The sequence below is a fragment of the Ictalurus punctatus genome, chromosome 13 (genome assembly GCF_001660625.3).
Source record: "Ictalurus punctatus breed USDA103 chromosome 13, Coco_2.0, whole genome shotgun sequence".
Classification (NCBI taxonomy): domain Eukaryota; kingdom Metazoa; phylum Chordata; class Actinopteri; order Siluriformes; family Ictaluridae; genus Ictalurus; species Ictalurus punctatus.
This window is the reverse complement of record NC_030428.2, coordinates 27,355,001-27,373,495: the sequence shown is the minus strand read 5'-3', so window position 1 is coordinate 27,373,495 and position 18,495 is coordinate 27,355,001. Positions and strand designations below refer to the sequence as shown.

General features: G+C 42.9%; 2 protein-coding genes across 8 annotated transcripts in view; one reads left to right on the top strand and one right to left on the bottom strand.

The window, feature by feature from the left end:
- Nucleotides 1-18,495, top strand: part of ablim2 (actin binding LIM protein family, member 2) — a 105,820-nt gene that overhangs the window by 86,144 nt on the left and 1,181 nt on the right. For 6 of the 7 annotated variants that reach the window (XM_047159201.2, XM_017483565.3, XM_047159202.2 and 3 more), the window contains 7 exons: nucleotides 3,064-3,107; nucleotides 4,415-4,520; nucleotides 5,575-5,633; nucleotides 10,449-10,500; nucleotides 10,746-10,753; nucleotides 10,864-10,944; nucleotides 15,282-18,495. The exon at nucleotides 15,282-18,495 is cut by the window's right edge and continues 1,181 nt beyond it. In XM_047159201.2, coding sequence (XP_047015157.1) covers nucleotides 3,064-3,107; nucleotides 4,415-4,520; nucleotides 5,575-5,633; nucleotides 10,449-10,500; nucleotides 10,746-10,753; nucleotides 10,864-10,944; nucleotides 15,282-15,395 — 464 coding nt within the window. In that variant the 3' untranslated portion in view covers nucleotides 15,396-18,495. Of the gene's footprint in view, nucleotides 1-761; nucleotides 816-3,063; nucleotides 3,108-4,414; nucleotides 4,521-5,574; nucleotides 5,634-10,448; nucleotides 10,501-10,745; nucleotides 10,754-10,863; nucleotides 10,945-15,281 lie in introns of all 7 variants that reach the window. The other variant, XM_053685207.1, reaches the window with a different exon arrangement.
- LOC108273902 (piggyBac transposable element-derived protein 4) lies at nucleotides 6,364-8,994 on the bottom strand. Its single transcript, XM_017483574.3, has 3 exons — nucleotides 8,699-8,994; nucleotides 6,986-8,290; nucleotides 6,364-6,865 (listed from the first exon to the last, which is right to left on the bottom strand). The coding sequence occupies exons 1-3, from the start codon at nucleotides 8,869-8,871 to the stop codon at nucleotides 6,436-6,438; spliced, it is 1,908 nt and encodes a 635-aa protein (XP_017339063.1). The 5' UTR covers nucleotides 8,872-8,994; the 3' UTR covers nucleotides 6,364-6,435.

The following is an 18,495-nucleotide window of genomic DNA, read 5'->3' as shown; positions in this document are numbered from 1 at the left end:
AAAGAAGGAACCGATTCTGAACGGCTGAATCGACTCGTTAGTGATTCCAGACTTTACTTCCTGTACTGACCTGCGTAGGTTTGTAACACAAAGCCCCGCCTCTGATCTTCATCGGCTGCTCGCTGACCGGTCACAACAGACTGGGACGACTGACCGATCGGAGCAGAGTGTGCTCTCTGAAAGGAGGAGTTTCGAATGAATCGTTTAGAACGGATCATTGAACGAGTCGTTTGTGACACCGGGGGGAGAAAGGTAACGCCGCAGTTTAAATGATGTGCACGTTAAAGTGTTTTTTTGCCGTCGGATGCGCGTGAATCTATCGTATGAGACCTTTAAAACAAAATTAGGCCCGTTTCAAATCCATAATAGGTGCGCTTTAAAGGAAAACAATCGGCTCTGAGGTGGTACGTAGCTGGTGGACTCCACGAGCATTAAAAGAGGAAGATGTCATTGTTATAAAATTGACCGAACTGTTCCTTTAATCGTCTTCTCTCTCCGTGATCCAGCGTGTAACGTTTTGAAAGGACGACGCTTACCGAGCCGGTTCTTGTTGCATGCTAATAATCATTTCCGCTTCATTACAAGGGGTCTGAAGTTTCAAATCTAATCCGATCGAAGATGCTCTTCGGCTCGGCACTGCATTTCCGCTGTCCCGACTTCGATCCATCCTTCAATAACTCCTAACTCATGCTTCTTATCTTTCTTTCTCTCTCTCTGTCATCTCTGCGTCTGTCATGCTCTCTCTCTGTCTTCCATTCCAGATAATAAAGCCAAAGATAATATCTATAGAAAACCCCCTATCTACAAACAGCATGGTACAGTTCAATCCGCGTGGTATATAACCATCACTCTGTGCATGCTCTGTGCTGTCGCATGACGCCGGTGCCATCATGGTATCTTGTTGCCATGGTACCCGGTGACCTCTGAGCTTTGGTTTGGGTTCTGGGGTTTCCATTTCAGACTGTGTTATGAATTCCTAACTGCATATATTTGGTGGAAACTAACGCGAGTGACATGACGTTTCACCTTGAAGTACCCTCAGTGCTGAACAGCGCTGTCGGACTCCGGGTTCTGATCGGTCAGAACGCGTCGGTTAAATTTCCCACAACGGCGAACCACAGGTTTGTTTGTAATCGACGCGCACGTTCTGACACGTCATCGTTTCTATAGTAACGGCTCATCCACAGGACCTGGGACACGGGGCAGAACGTTTATTTCGACGTCGGCGCTTTGGACGCGACAGTTTTAAGAAATGACGACGTGTCGTGATGAAAAGTTTCGCCGAGTAATCATTGACTGTGGTATGAAAGGAATAAAAGAACACCTCAGGACGCGTCCTGGTTACGTTTTTATTCCTTACTTACAACAAATTCCAAGATTTATAAACACCTACGCGAGCGTACTGGACAGTTTCTTCCGAATAGCTAGCCCGAGAGCGCGCGGATTCCTCACAGCGATTTCATTATCTCGAGTCATTCGTTATCGGACCTGTCCGATTCTACCGTTACCGTGACGACCCAAGCGATCTTCTTCCCCGCTGACTTACCTCTCGCCGTTTTTGGCGTCGCCCTTCAGTTCGTTCGTTTGCGCGCGAGCCGTGATCGGTGGAAAGTCGTTCGGCATGCTTTGTGACGTCACACCTGTTTCCACACGCGTCACGCCGCGAAAAAGAAGAGTTTAGAAGTACCGGGAAGTGAAATTATACGATTTTTACAAAACCTTCAGCTCTGATATGGAAACACACAGTGTATATACAGTCAGGTCTATAAGTATCCGTGACCCGATTTTCATCATTTTGCCTCGGCGCACCGCCACGATGGATTTAAGAACGACGCGCTCGGGATGGAGCTGGGTTTTATCGATGACGTGACTGCTGAGAGTCGTAGCGGGATCAATTCTGAAGCGTATAGCGCTGTACTATATCCGCTCCGATTCGGTCAAATGCAGCAAAACCGATAGATGGATTACAGATGGATGATGACCTAAAACAGACCGCCAAAGCAACCCAATGGCTTCTTAAAGCAAAGGAATGAAATGTTCTTCAATGACCCAATGATCTCAACCCAACTGAGCGTGCTTTTTCACTTTCTGAAGACAAAACAGACAGACCCACAAACACATAGAAACTGTAAAAGGTGGCTGTGGTAAAGACCTGGCACGGCATCCGTGTGAAGGAGGAAACTCAGCATCTGATGTCGTCCATGGGTTCCAGATTGCAGACCGTCGTTGACTGCAAAGGATTCAAAAATAATCGTAATATTTATGAGGACGTTAGCTTGTCCAATTACTTTTGAGCCCGTGAAAATGGAAGGACCCCATGGCTGTAATTCCTAAACGGTTAATGCGGTATTTATTTATTTTTTTGCTAAAGCTGAACGTCTACACTTCACACAACTACATCGTGATCGCTTCGTTTCAAATCCACCGTGACGGCGTACCGAGGCAAAACCACCGGAACTGTGTCGCTGTCCAGATACTTATGGGCCTGTCTGTATACTGTATATTTTATTTTTATTTTCATGGCTTCATCGAATCCATCCATTGAATTCAGCGCCTCATGTTGTGCTCATGTGCCTTTGATATTGTAAAGTGTTTTCCTTTGTGTGTGTGACTCATGGTAACGGCCTTGGCTGGTCATTGGAAGACGTCTGTGTAATCCATCGTGATTGCTGTAAGACTTGTGTGTAGATCGCTGTGGCTGGCGTGTTGGTAATTTAATGAGTCATGCGATTGTCCTTTCTAGTCATTTTGACACTTTTTATTGAATTTAATTTGATTTGATTTGCCCTTAGTGTTTTATTTCTCCTGAAATGTGTTTTGGCTTCCTATCCTTCTTCTCTTAGCTCGGCGTTTTCCTTTATGACGTTGTGTGTTGTAGGTGATGTTCTACTCTGTAGGTGACCTTTTAATTTAAATGCCATTTTTGTATTTTCTTGTAATTTATTGTGAAAGCACGTTGCATGCTACTTTTCCCGTTTGTCCCCAAGGGTGACCGTGCGTTTGTTGTTGTTGTTGTTGTTGTTTTGTAAAAGCTGATTGGCGCATTGTACATTTTTTTAACAGCCTCCAGAACCTCCTGGCAAGATGGAGATGATGTGGACAGAAAGGTATGAGCTCTGTTTGTGCATTATTATTATTATTATTATTATTATTATTATTATTATTATTATTATTATTATTATTATCATCATCATCATCATCATCACCATAATAATAATGATAATAATAATAATAGTAATAATTAATATTATTATTATTATCATTATTAAAATAATTAATATTATCATTCGTAATATAATTAATATTATTATTATTATTAGTTATTATCATAATCATTATTATTATTATTATTATTATTATCATAATCATTATTATTATTATTAATATAATTAATATTATCATTAGTAATATAATTAATATTATTATTATTATTATTGCTAGTTATTATCATATTATTATCATTATCATGAGCATTATTATTATTATTATTATTATCATAATCATTATTATTATCCTTATTAATATAATATTATCATTAGTAATATAATTAATATTATTATTATTATCATAATCATTATTATTATAATCATTTTTATTATTACCATAACCATTAGCATTATTATTATCATTTGTATTATCATCATTATTATTAATATTGTTATCATTATTATTATCATCATCATCATCATTAATATAATTAATATTATCATTAGTAATATAATCATTATTATTATTATCATAATCACTATTATTATCCTTATTAATATATTATCATTAGTAATATAATTAATATTATTAATATTATTATTATTATCATAATCATTATTATTAGTAATATAATTAATATTATTATTATCATAATCATTATTATAATCATTATTATCAAACATTAGCATTATTATTATCATTTGTATTATCATCATTATTATTAATATTGTTATTATTATTATTATTATTATCATAATCATTATTATTATCCTTATTAATATAATATCATTAGTAATATAATTAATATTATTAATATTATTATTATTATCATAATCATCATTATTATTATTATCATTTTTATTATTATCATAAACATTAGCATTATTATTATCATTTTTATCATCATTATTAATAATATTATTATTATTATCATCATTATCGTTATCATTATTATCAGAATAATTTTTATCATAAGCATTATTATTATTGTTATGATCATAATCATTATTATAATTACTATTATAATTTTTATCATCATCATTATTATTGATATTAATATTATCATAATCATCATTATTATTATTGTTATTATTAATATCATTAATATTAACATTATTATTAGTATCATTATGATGATGATGATGAAATAGATACACAAGCTTACATTTTACGCTGATGCAGATCTTTGTGTTGCGTGTGTCCGTAGACCAGAACTAGTTGGACGCTTCTGAAGAGTCAGAGTGAGGGACAGTCGCCGGACATTGACCCCAGGACCTCCACTCACAGCCTGCCCACGGACATGTCTCAGCCCAGTGAGTAACCCATCAATCAGCTCTTCCTTTAGCGTCTTAAACCCAATGCAGACAACCTACCCCAGGACACAGGAAGTGATCCGTCCTTCATAAATTACACCAGCGCCAAGATGAATCACTCTCGGAGCAGTGAGCGGTAACACACACACGTCACGGTGGAGGACAGAGGGGTCATTTGTGCTGGATTTTTACTACATGAGGTCAGGTGGTGTGATCTGTAAGACTGAACGCTCGACGTATGTGAAATTCGGAATGAATATCAGGAACGCACAATGACGCTGCGCTCATACCGGCAGCCATTTTGTTTTCATCTTATGCTAATCAGGTCGCCGTTGAGCCGAGCGCTCCCGTCTTGACCTTACCGGCCAGGGACCAGGCTCGTGCCAAGTCCACACCAAGTCTCCAAGAACACATCGCTTACAGCTTCCTGTGTGTATAAAATGCAACCCGCTAGCGTAGCCTCATCTGTTTACGACGACGTCTCAGGACCACTGTACGAGATTTTGAGAATAATAAGAGAACGTAACATTTCAAGAAAAACGTTACAAGAAAAAAGTCCGAATTCTTTTCTCTCTCGTAATATTTTGCTCTGGTACAAAGCACGATGAATTAAACACTTGCTGTTAAAGTGCACCTGTTATGCTTTTTCAGATATGACCTTTCACGTAGCGCGTTATATACGTAGACGTACCTGAATGTAAAAAGTCTGCAAAGTTTCAAAAATCAAAGCGCACGACAAACGGGGTTATCGACTCTTAAAAGAAGGAACCGATTCTGAACGGCTGAATCGACTCGTTAGTGATTCCAGACTTTACTTCCTGTACTGACCTGCGTAGGTTTGTAACACAAAGCTTTGTAACACAGAATAAACTTTATTCTGTGATTTATTTCTCATAATATCGGATATTAGGACTTTTTAAAAAAAAAAAAAACAATTCATCAGAACTCATCCGCAGCGACGTCCGACGGCTCTCCCCAGACGCAGTGACTCTAATTTCACTTCTCACACGGGTCCGATCTAAAAAGTACTTTTTTTCTCCTCTATCTGTTACAGGTTTCCCCTACAATAAGTCTGCTTCACTCCCAGGCTACGGGCACAACGGCATCTACAAGGTAAAGTCCACTTCTCCTGATGTATGAGGTGTGAGATGTGATATCCGGCTTCGACATCTGTCTGCAATCTCTCTCCACATGTGTGTGTGTGCGCGCGCGCTTTGGGTGTAACAGCTGTAGTCACGTACCCTTCGAGTCAGTCGTGACGACGCTCCAGCTGTGAGGATAAGGACGATGTACACTGATCGCACATCTGGATTGCGACATAAGATGGCGGTAACTCGGTTGTCCTGAGGACGTAGTTCATCCGTGCCACAGAGTCGCGTCTGGCTGCGTAACCCATACGTTAGAGAGGACACCGAGGACAAGGCTGCGTTCTCAATAAAGCGGAAATAAGATAGCGATCTCCTCAGGAGGCACGGACAGAGAAAAAGACAGACAGAGAGACAGACAGATGTACCTGCAGCAGCGGGGTGTTATATTTTGACTGAAAAGGATATATCCGTCGTAATCGTGTTCCACGGAAAAGAAACACTTTAAAAAGGTTTTAGCGATTCGTTATTTATCCACTCCGAGAGCCCTGCAGGTATTTTCCAAAATCAGAATCACTTTTAGGAGACGCCAAAGGACCCTCGGTAACCACGGAGACACACCTAGGAGAAAAAGCCTAGCACTCGTGAACGCTTTGACGTACAGTCGTAGTCTTGAGCGCTAACGAAAGGGAGCGCTTAGAGCGATCGTCAGTTTAAAAAAAAAAAAAAAAAAAAAAAAGCATCCAAACGAACGAGTGTTATGGAAAAGTAAAGCGGTTTATTTAGCTATTTACATACGTTTTTCTTTCGCAGCATATTTACTTCCAGTTTTATAGGTTTTTGGCAGCGTGCCAGTCGTTGTAGCAGTCACGACTGGGGACGAAGCACAACGGCACCTCGCAGGACGAGCACTTGACCGGCGTCTTTGCGTGGCAGTGTCTGCACTTCAGCCGGCCAGCGGTGCTGTCTCCACTGATGTGCACCGGCCTGTGATGCGCTCTGGATGGAACGGGACACACGGGTCTGCCTGTAGGGCGACACCCGAACTCCGCCAGCTCCTCAGCAAGGGTCTCTCTGAACGCCTTCTGGTGCATCGGTACCTCTCCTTTACCTTTCGCCAGTTCTTTGTGGAGGATGAAGGCGTTCACGATCGCGATGTCCATGAAATGATAAAAGAACGTCTTGTACCACTTCTGGGTCTTGTGGAGGATTCTATAGTACCCCATCAGGGCGTCCGAGAGGTCCACTCCACCCGTGCACCTGTTCGGACAGATTACAATTACATTTCAATATTAAAAAGAGCGTACAACCTAGTCGTGTGTACGGGTGTATGTATATTTCCAAATAAATTTCCCACATGAATGGAAATGTAGTGCGTACTGGTTGTACTCCTTCACCACTGGAGGAATCGGGATGTCCTTCACCGCCCAGCGCCCGTCTGGACCTTTGGCCCTCCTTTGCACCGTGTCCTTCCCGTGCGCCGCGTGCAGTGTCGAACACAGGGAGACGTCCCTCGCGTCTCTCCACTGGAGAAAGAGAAGGGAGTCCTTCCTGATCCAGCGTATGGCGCCACGGGGAGATTTCGAGTCCAGACCGTTGTCTTTCCCTTTCGGGAATCCGGAACTGGTCGCCCGGACGGTTCCGCACGACCAGATCTTCTTCCGAAGGAGGTCGCGGAAAAGCGTAGGACTCGTGTAGAAAGCGTCGACGAAGAGCTTGTATCCGCTGCCCAGCGAGCGCGTGTCGATCAGCTCCATGACCACGTCATAAGCGAACCCCTTGCCACTGTCTGCCTTGGGCTTTCCCTCGTAGATAAAAAAATCCCAGGTGTAACCGTTCCTGGAGTCCGCCAGAACGAAGAGTTTATATCCCCAGCGAACGGGCTTGTTCTTCATGTACTGTTTGATCCCGATGCGGGCTTTAGAGGCGACCATCCTCTCGTCGATGGAGATGTCCTGTCCCGGGTGATAGTTCGTTTTGCAGGCGTCCCTGATCTCCTGGTAGAGCGGCTTTATCTTGCAGAGACGATCGAAGGCTGCCGTGCCTCTCTTTTCCTCGTTGGCAGCGTCGTCTGCAACGCTACTGAGATGGAAGGTCTGGCAGATTGTGAGGAACCTCTTCCCGGTCATTACCTGCTTTGGGAACGGCAAGCTGTAGAGTTTACCCCCTCGCCAGTAATCGGTAAAGGAGGAGCATTTTACTATACCCATGTAGATGAGCACGGACATGAAGGAAAACATTTCCTCCAGCGTCAGATCCGTCCACGGGCTGGCGAGGGTCGAGCCGCGACTCGAGCCGAAGTCGTTCGTGTTCTGAATGATTCTGTGTAAAACAGAGGTGCTAAAGAAGAGCTGGAAAAGCTCCATGGCGGTGTACATGGCTGTACGTATGAGCTGGGGTCCTGGTGAATTGGCGGGTCTGAAGGTGGGCTGCTGCGGCGTGACGTCCGGAACGTCGACGTCGTTCCATCTCTCCCCGGACGTGCCGCCGCCTTTCCTTTTCTCTCTCGCTTTCCCTTTACTCCTCGTTCTTCTCCTGCCGGCGGAACCTCTCGGAGGAGTCCGGGGACGGGACTTGTCTCCCGACGACGTGCGGTCCCGCTGCTCCGCTCTACGTGGACGCTTGTTGAGTGGTGAAGAAGTATCCGGCTTCCGCTCCACGTCCGAGTCCACATCGGATGATTGACTGGAACGGAGAAAACAACCGCCATTTACAGAGCTAGACAAAACTATTTATTTATTTATTTTTACAGCTAGCTTCCTCACATCTCAGCGCGCACACACACACACACACACACACACACACACACACACACACACACACACTTTCCCCAGAGGTCAGTAGTGACACCTCAACACAACTTATATTCTTATATATATATTTATAGTGTGTGTGTGTGTGTGTGTTTACTCTAATTACTGTATGATTTAGTAATGTTGAAAATCTATACCATGCCCATAGAGCGAGCGCGCGCGCGAGACACACGACAAAAGCCGAACGTACACGATGTATATTCATAATTCTTTTAAAACTAGAGCTTATTTATGTCGGAATATACACGGATGTGTTTATAGAACAGAAGAGAATACTTACCCGTCGAGAATAATGTCTTCCTCCAGAAACATGGCCTCTGCCTCGGAGTCAATATCGCATTCATCACTGTTTACTTCGGAAACCTCCTCCCCGGACTCGTCGCTTTCACGCCGAACACATTCCTCCATCTTCCCCTGGAGCGAGTTTACTGTTCTGCTGCTCGCTTTCGCCATCTTTCCCTTCAGAACCGGCCATTAACTACAACCTGCACACAGGAGCCGCTCAGCTAGAGCGTTGAAGCTTCCCGCTGCTGGAGCTGGAGCTCCTTCTTCTTCTTCTCCTCTTCCGGCTGCTGTTTCTTCCTCTAGTACGATTTTACGGCGGAGGACAGACCGACTTGTGTGGTATTACCGCCACCTACTGGCCTGGAGAGTGAAGCATCACGCATCAAATAGGAAGGAAACAAAATAATACGAAAAAATAAAATAATAATAAATGTGAATAAATATAATTAAAATTCTTATGCTGTATACATTTTAATTCTATTATCTAATCTTGCTACTTTGACATAATTAAGCATTACTCTTTGTATTTGTGTGTGTGTATATATATATATATATATATATAATATATATTCATGATGTTAAAAAGCTTTTGATCTGAAGGTTTGCGAGTAAACGTGTGAAATCGGTGTCGTAGACAAAAATATAATCGCGCAGACGTCGTCATTTCTTTCATTAGACTAAAATTTTATTTACAAAATTATTTGTTTAAACGGACGACTCGGAGCGAAATATTTTCCGGAAAGCAGCCGGTAAGAGTCCGGCGTCGGTGTGGACTCCTTTAATCCGGTTTAAAAATCATCTCCGGGAAACCCCTCAAGAAACCGCTCGAGAAAACGCCAAGAATACATTTCTGGAAATTCTAGACAAAAAGAGCGTCTACTTTGAAGACGCCTAAATATTAAATTTTTTCGATTTATTTGGCATTTTTTTTATCACAACATAATTCCCATCGTTCCATCCGTGTTACTCCAGAGTTTTGATGACTTTATTATTATTCTAAAATGTGGGGAGATGATACTAATAAAGAACGAGTGTCTAAACTTTTGACCGGTAGTGTGTGTGTATACAGAATATACAGCTTCATGATCATAGAGATAAAGAAAAGTCCACACCTGGGGCATTGCATTTACACTGAACACAGGTGGTGATGATCATGAACAATGGCCACCAATGTAAGGAATGGAACAGGTGCACCAAGAGCCGTCACAGACAAAAGGTGATAGCTTCAGTTACCGTGATGTTAAATCTGTACTCCTACAGCGGGAATTTCAGAGAGGGGTTGAAGCGATGCAAATATGCGCAGACGTGATGCAGCATTAGAGCGTAAACACATCATAACGAGACTAAAGCAGAATCCCGGACATTTTCTCAAATTTAATCCCATGCATTTCTCTCATAACATTTCGAGCCGGATCCTACTGTAGGCTTGTCCTTCCTTTTAAACATTACATTTTTTTTTTTTTTGTGCACCTGTACCAAAGGTTCAGGATTGAGAAAGCCAGTCTTTTGGAAAGTTTTAGCACCCACGGTCCATTTCAGTGTCCTGTCTCACACGGTTATTTCTTAACCGGGCAGTTTGAAGTTGAGCGAAAACTAGCGATGGAGCTGAAATAACGGCTCGCCAGTCAGACGGTAAAGCCTGTGTTTACATTAATCCGTGACCTTTGACCTCAGGAAATGAAAGAGGAACCTCTGGGAGATGGTTTTCATGACTTTTATTTTTCTTTTCTGTCTGCCCTTTCTAGGCGGCTGATCTTGGAGAGGATGAGCACGACTCCAACTGGGGGGCGATGAGAGGTACAGTATAATATATAATAGGTGGGCGGCTGTGGATCGGGTGGTAGAGCGGGTCGTCCACTAATCGTAGGGTTGGCGGGTCGATTCCCGGCCCACGTGACTCCACATTCCGAAGTGTCCTTGGGCAAGACACTGAACCCTAAATTTCTCCCGATGGCAAGTTAGCACCAGATTGACAAGCTTTTATCTGTGTGTGTGTGTGTGTGTGTGTTTGTCCTGACTTGATCCTCCTCTATCTTCCTCAGAGTACAAGGTGAGTTTGATTTCCGTTGTAGCATTAGATTGATTTTAATGCATGTTACAGCGTTGATATAAGAGTTGTTAAACAGTACAGTACAGTACAGTGTGTGCGTGTGTTTCTAGGTGTACCCGTATGACATGCTGGCTGTGACGCACAGAGTCAGGGTGAAGCTTCCGCGTGATGTGGACCGCACCAGGCTAGAGGTACTGTTCCTGTTAAACCCTCTCACCCTCAACCCTTTCACAGGCAGTTGGTCTTACTGGGCTCTGAAAGAATATAAGCAGGTTAGAATATACTAAAGCGTTTGGATATATGTAGTTAGTGTTTCTGGAAATTTCCCGGAAATTTCCCGGAAGAACCGATCCCTGATCCCGTGGACCGCTCCGCCCCCTGGTGCCTGGTCACAGTCAGCATCAGATGTTGAAGCTATGCCCTCTCAGCGCTGCACACCGAGTAACACGACTGCTTCATCTTCTCATATTACTTCCTGTTTCCTGTTTCCTTCCTGTTTCCTGTTTGTTTTCCTGCAAAGCAACCAAGCTCCTGCACTTTTGCAAAGCTGTGCGCACAAGGTGAGGTACGGAATTGCGCAGACAGTCCACGGTTCAAAAGGAGTTCTTCTACGTGAAGGCAAATTCGCGAAAATTCCCCAAACGAGCTTACTTTCAAACCTTTCGTCTATGCCCCGCTCGCTTCAGGTCCTTCCACGACATTTCTACTGGATTACGGTCAGGACTTTGACTCGGCCGTTCCAAAACATTCACTTCATTCTTCTTTAGCCGTTCTTTAGTAGAGCGACTTGTGCGTTTAGGATCCTTGTCTCGCTGCAGGACCCACTTTCTTGAGATGCAGTTCACGGACAGATGTCCTGATATTTTCCCGTAGAATTCGCCGGTATAATATAGAATTCATCGTCCCAACAATGACGGCGAGTCGTCCTGCAGCAAAACAGACCCAAACCATGACACTACCGCCACCGTGTTTCACAGATCGGATGACGTTCTTATGCTGGAATGCGGTGTTTTCCTTTCTCCAAACATAACGGTGGTTCTTAATGCAAACTTAAATAAAAACGTTGATTTGCCACTCACCCACGTCGACCGACAGCGTCGATGTTTTTCCCTTCTTTTTGATCAGAGACCGTAGACTATTGCGGTCAAGGGTTTGGTTTCATAAATAATAGCAACATTACAATAAATTTGCTACATTCCAGTAGAGCCACGCCCCTCTTACTCTCCCTCCCCGCAATCCGACCCCTTCCTCTCCAGCGCCGCTGACGGCGTTTGTTTCGCAAACGTCCCGGAGAGGGAGGGGTCAGATTATTTGGAGAGTAAGAGGAGGGGCTACATTTTGACACACATGAGGAAAAAAAATCAAAACGAATAAATGAAACTAACCTCTACATGACGTCATAAATAAGCAAAAAACGGAGCGATAACTGTGTTTTTTTTTTTTTTCTTTTCCCGTACCGGTTCGAGTACATCGTTCTGATAAGCTTTGGAAATAACAAGAACATGAAATCAGATTTTTTTTGTATTTTTTTTTTTGATCCAGTGAATATGATTGAAGTAAGATGGGGTAGGGAGAGATCTAGTTCTCTCTTAGTTTTCTCCTAATGTAGTAAACCTCTTTCACTTCCTCCGTATCCCTGAGCACGGGAAAAATACATGATCCTGATTGGTTCATCCTGTTTCTCAGCGTCGCAGCTGATAGCCAATAAGACATGATTAAACAAATTACAGGACACGTTAATTGGACGACTGGGGTGGAACATTGATCATTATAGCTCACTTACTGCATTATTTGACACGTACTGTATATATATATATATATATATATATATATATATATATATATTAGCTGCTCTGTACTGTATGTGTGTTATGCTAACCACCTTCGAATAAGCGTTCAGAGCTGTCATAACATACTTCAGGGAGTTCAAACGCGATTCACACTCACGCACGTGTTTATTCTGGAAACGTCCCGATCGTACCAGACGTTCGTGTTCCGACGCGTCAGTTACCCATGACATCTCCTGCAGTTTCCTCGTTTCTCTACAGGACGTACCGAAGACCAGCGATCCATCGACAAACAAAAGGAAAACCACCGCCAAACACGCAGTCCTAAGTAAACTTTAAACTCGTGTAAGGGAAGCCGTGAGCCGAGCCGACGCCGTGACGCGAAACGCGGGACCGATCGCAGACAGGTGGTGGGGGGTGGGGTGGGGGGGGGGGGGGGGGGGGGGGGGGGAGTAGTGACTAGGAGTCAAACTGTTGTGACAGCGCAACATCAGTGGGAGGTCAGAGGTCACGTGAGGCTTTCAGGACTGAATTATGGAGCTGTCAGGGTATCAGCTCTGTTTTTAGTGTAGAGTAATCGGTGTGTGTGTGTGTAGGACAGGAAATGGGTTTGTTTTTCTTGCGAGAGGGAATACCGTCAGCCTCTCTGGAGAAACGCTGACAACACCCTGACGAGAATGATGAAAGTTTCATCTTTCTAGCGGTCCATCAGAACCACACGCGTCTGTTATTCTACCTCCTGCGGCCTGGACCGGGCTGAACTTCTGCGTCGAATCCAGTTCACATTCTGTAACATATTCAAACGCAGTGTTCTACACTCCCTTACACACACACACACACACACACACACACACACACACACACACGTTGGTTTTACATCTTGTGCATTACTCTAGTTAAATAAAAATCATGCCTTTCTGGATCTTTCATTTTTTTATGTGGACCGGCCAAATGTCCCCAAATATCATTGTTATGGAGACATAAAGCTATAAAACCACTCACACACACACCCACACACACACACACACCCACACACAAAGGCCCTGGACGTCTGCAGTAAGTTATGAGTCGAGTTCTGTGGACAGAGCGCTGTAACCGTCATCATCGAGCGATATGTCATCTGTTCCACTCTCGAATCCAGGGCGAAATTCACTGCATGCAGATGCTGTAAGTAAAAAAATCTGCTCTCTACGTCGGAGCCGAGTTAGGTCCCGCCGGGTGTGCACGGGTACCGGCATGTGGGTCATTCGATACCCGGGCTGCAGCAGTGCGAACGGAACGCTTCCTGAACGAACGGATGAACGAGAAAAAAAAAATCTCCGTTAAAAATTGAGCCTCACTGATCAATTATTTACTAACGTTGTTTATCTAAATATCTCCTCAGGATTTACAGAAGGCTCAGAAAGGCGTGTTCCCCAGACGCTTACGTTTAGCCACGCCCACAAAACTCCCTAAAAGGGAGCACGAAATGAACGATAGGACACGAGGCAGAAGTGGAGGTTATCCTGACTCGCTTCTATACCGTTAAAAATGATGTAGCAGCGTAACGGCGCCCGAGAAGCTCAGGATCTAGAGGCACTTCTACAGAAAAGACCGAGATCAATGAGTGATTTTCACCGAATTTTGTAGCTTTTTTTTTTTCTTTGTGCGATTGTTGCGGTTTTCATTCCGTGATCTATTTTCACTCGAATCGAATCGAAAATCGCACCTTGCGAAATTGTTTTGCGCGGTCTTTCACAGCGACGTCCGTCGGTGAACGAGACGCTGTAGCCGCACTCACGTCTGACGCACTCGAATCGAAGACGGCTTCGATCGAACGCGTCTCGGCCCGGATCAGCGGAAAATCCGCGGTAATTTTTGAAAAATTTACCCGCGAGCTCCTCCGAATATTGCGCCTTGAATACTGGGGAGAATCCCTGGCGGGACGGCTTAGCCAGTCCTCTCGGGTGTAAATTTACTCACACTCAGGAGCACGAGTAGGATATGAACGTTTTTTTTTTTTTTTTCCTTCCCAAAATTGCGGGATTATCACGAATATCAAATTTCTTCTATAAAAAACGTTTTTTTTTAAAGTTGTTCACATTTTGAGAAACGTTCACCTGCACTACTAATGCGTCTTTTTTTTTTATAGCATGACATCAGATTATTCATTTTAAATTGGAAACACAATATTTAACTATATAAAATAACAATACGAACGGATTAAAAAATGTATGTTTGGAAAGAATGTATGGCCTTGAAGAGGAATTTTCACTCGCTGGCTCACAGGCTGGCCGATCGGTATTAACGAAACACTTGGGACATCCGGACACTAGGTGGCAGTCTACACGTAACACAAGAATCTGTTGATAAACTCAGAGCAAATAGGATTAACCGTTATTCGTTTACCCCCACCTTTAAATAAATAAATAAATAAATAAATAAATAAATCAATCCAGCCTCCCGGGACCAGAATGATTTCCACTTCCTATTATGAATGTTTGTTGTAAAATTCGGTGTTTTCTTAATTTTTTTTTTTTTGTCGGCCATATTGCCGTCTCCACTCACCACAACAACAACAACAACAACAACAACAGCGAGCGACATTTTATTTGATATATTCACAACTCAAATCAAAAAAATTTTCAAGTACGATAAAATAAAATAATCGGACAAGCCACGCCCACTCACTGACCTGTCGATGTTACCCTGAACGTTTGAGACGTGAGCGTTATAAATGTTTTTTTTTGGCTCTCTTTCAGAGGCACCTGTCTCCGGACGAGTTCTTCCAGGTGTTCGGGATGACCATCGCACAGTTCGACCGCTTGGCTCTGTGGAAGAAAAACGACCTGAAGAAAAAAGCCCGCTTGTTCTAATAACCACCACCTCCATCGACACAGCCGACCCCACCACCCTCGTTACGCCCCCGAGTGAACTGAGAGCGGAGAGAAACGAGGAATGTCTCCTCAATCGGTCGACGTACATGCAGAGACGAGAGAAAGAGTGAACTATATATATAAATATATATATACATATACATACACGCACTTCCTTTCTGCCGCGCTGCGTACCCGCTGTCATTACGCCGGAGAAAGGAGGAGTGTGTTATATACGCCGTCGCTCACAGCCTCAGTGTTAGCCATGATAGCTTTCTGTGTGAAGAGTTCCACATTATATCTGTTCCGATGGGGAAAGAAAACGATGTACAGTGTGTACGTCTGTCCTGTTCCCTGTTCCCGCTCACGTTTCAGATAACCGCAATAAGGATCTATACGTGAGGTATATAAGCTGTATGGATTTCGACGGAACTGTTGCTGTGTGTGTGTGTGTGTGTGTGTTTGCTATGGAAATCCCTCCATGTCCGTTTTTATTCAATAATTACCATTTGTTTTTCTCTGTTTTTCAATTCCATACAGGATTTAGCAAAAAAAAAAAAACCCACAAAAAAAAACAACAACAACAACAACAACCAGGATTTAAATTTTTTAGTGTGATCGATTTCGCTGCGGCTTTTAAAAAAAAAATTTGCGGAGTTATTTTCGTGCTTTTTGTTTTTTTTTTTGGTGGAAAACTACTCGGATCGCACGTAACTGTTTTGTACGGTCTTTCACAGCGATGTTTGTCGGTAAATCAGACCGTTTAGCTGTACACGTGAATCGAAGAGGGCGTCAGACGCCGGACGGCGCGTCTCGGCCCGGACCTGCGGAAAACCTGCGCTGATTTTGGAAAATCGCACGCTCCTCCGAATACCGTAGCGTTTGCTTGGTTTTGAGTTCATTTCTGCGCTCGCGAACTCATTAAATCCTGCCGGGACTGGGACTCTATTTACAAGCGTTAGCTTTAGATCCATCGACATACAGACATGTTCGTCTGTTAAAGCTGTAACACTGACTCGGTATAGCGTATACGTCACTCATCACAGTTAGCTCGCTAGCTTGTTGCTAACAAAAGACAAAACGAGGAGGCGTCCATCCCCCCCCCCCCCCCCCCCCCCCACACACACACACACACACTTCATATGTGGTAAAAAAAAAATGGCGTCATTCCAACCTGCGAACGAACAGTTATGAGGAAAGTCGAACGCGTCGTGTTGTACGATTAGCCACACCCACAAAGCTCACGGAGAGCTGAAAACGACAAAACGGCGATTAAACGCTGAGAGCACGTGACGGAAGTGCGGCGTGAGCTGCGTCTTCCGAATCCGCGGCTCGGCCAATGCGGCTAGTCGGCTACTACAGACGCGCGTAAACACCGCCTTCTTTTCTTTTCTAGGGTGCCATTACTTTTCTTCTAACGGAATGCCTAGTCCGTTTTTTTTTTTTCCCGTCTTCATTTACGGATCTTTCAGATCATCGACGTCAAACGAAAGCGTCTGGTTCAGCTGACGTGCGAGTGAGGTCCATTTAAACTCGACAGCGTGGGCCATAAATATTTAAAATCTCAGAAACAAATCTCATCGGCGGTTTTAAGGTTTTATCTATTTCCTTTAAACGGAATATATACACAAACGTAGGATACGAAAGGGTTTTTTTTTTCTTCGGAATAATTGGATTTTTGTGTAAATGCACCTATGAACAATTTACGAATGAAGTCGTTCGTCTCCAGGACTGTTAATGAGCTGCGTGTGCCATGCGTTATTACACGTATATGTACACGTCTATAACAAGTGGCGTAAATTCAACAGAAAATATCATTAATTCATTCATTGCGATTGTTTTTCTGACAGCTGAATGACCGCGACAGGGTTGTACGCCGACATACTCCGCCTCTGTGACACCTGGTCCTACGTTAGATATTTATCACGCTAGCTAAGGTTTATTAGACGCCTACTGGCGTGAGTTCAGTGCGTCAGCCATCGTCTCACAAAGCACCGTCGACCGCATACGTTTTCTTTTTTTCGGAATGTTTTGCACTTGATTTTTGCCACGAAACTCACTAAACTCTTCATCATCGCAGATAGAGACACGCCAAGGTTACTTTCGACTGTAACTTTACACTCATATACATATATATATATATATATGTGTGTGTGTGTGTGTGTGTAACAATAAGCATTTGTGAAGCGGTTCAGCGATGCGTCACTGCAAACCAAACGCTGCATTTTTGCGTTCCCTGTTTCCGAGTAAATGTGTGTACATTTATGAAATATAAAAAATAGTCAGCGCATGATATGCTGATGAAATATCATCACGTGTTCGGGCGGGATTGTACCCGCGCATCCTTTCGTAAATGGGTGGTTGTTTTTTTTTGCTTTAAATCAATTCAGAAATGGGATTTACGAAAAGCCTTAATCGCGTGGGTGCGAAGTGAGGAATTGAGTAATACACTCTCCATTGTTCATCGCTCACAAAATTTCAAACGTGCATATGCATGAGCGTTTACGTCTAAATGAATGTCGAACTGTAGCTTAAAGTAAATTTAGCATTGATTAAAATGCCTTTGGGGTGAAGGTTCGAATCATGTAAGGATTGATAAAGACTATCTTGGCCATTATTTTGTGGGAATTATTATTATTATCATTATTATTATTATTATTATTATTATTATTATTATTTTTGGTGTTTCTTTCTTTCTTTTTTTAAAGGTGCAGTTTGTAATGTTTAAAAAAAAATGTGTCTGGACCTGTAATAATCGTATACCTTTAGAGGTAACCTGAGTAAACATTTCATTCAGAATATTACCTTTTAAAATCTATTTCATTTTATTTTTTAAGCCTAGTGTTTTCATTGTTCTGGCCCTGAAATTAGCTCCAAGAAGGTATTGCTCAGCCCCGCCTTGTTTTTCTGTTTGTTTTTTTTTTTTCTTAAAAGGCACCGTGCATGGCTAAAGTGGTGGGAATGTTTTTGATTTACAGCCTTGTTATGCAACGTAGCCGGCTAGGTTTAAAAATAAATAAATAAACAATCAAGAATCTATCGTTTCGAGTGAAAAAATATATTACTCTTTTCATTTTTCTCTCCCTGAAATAAGCTTCGA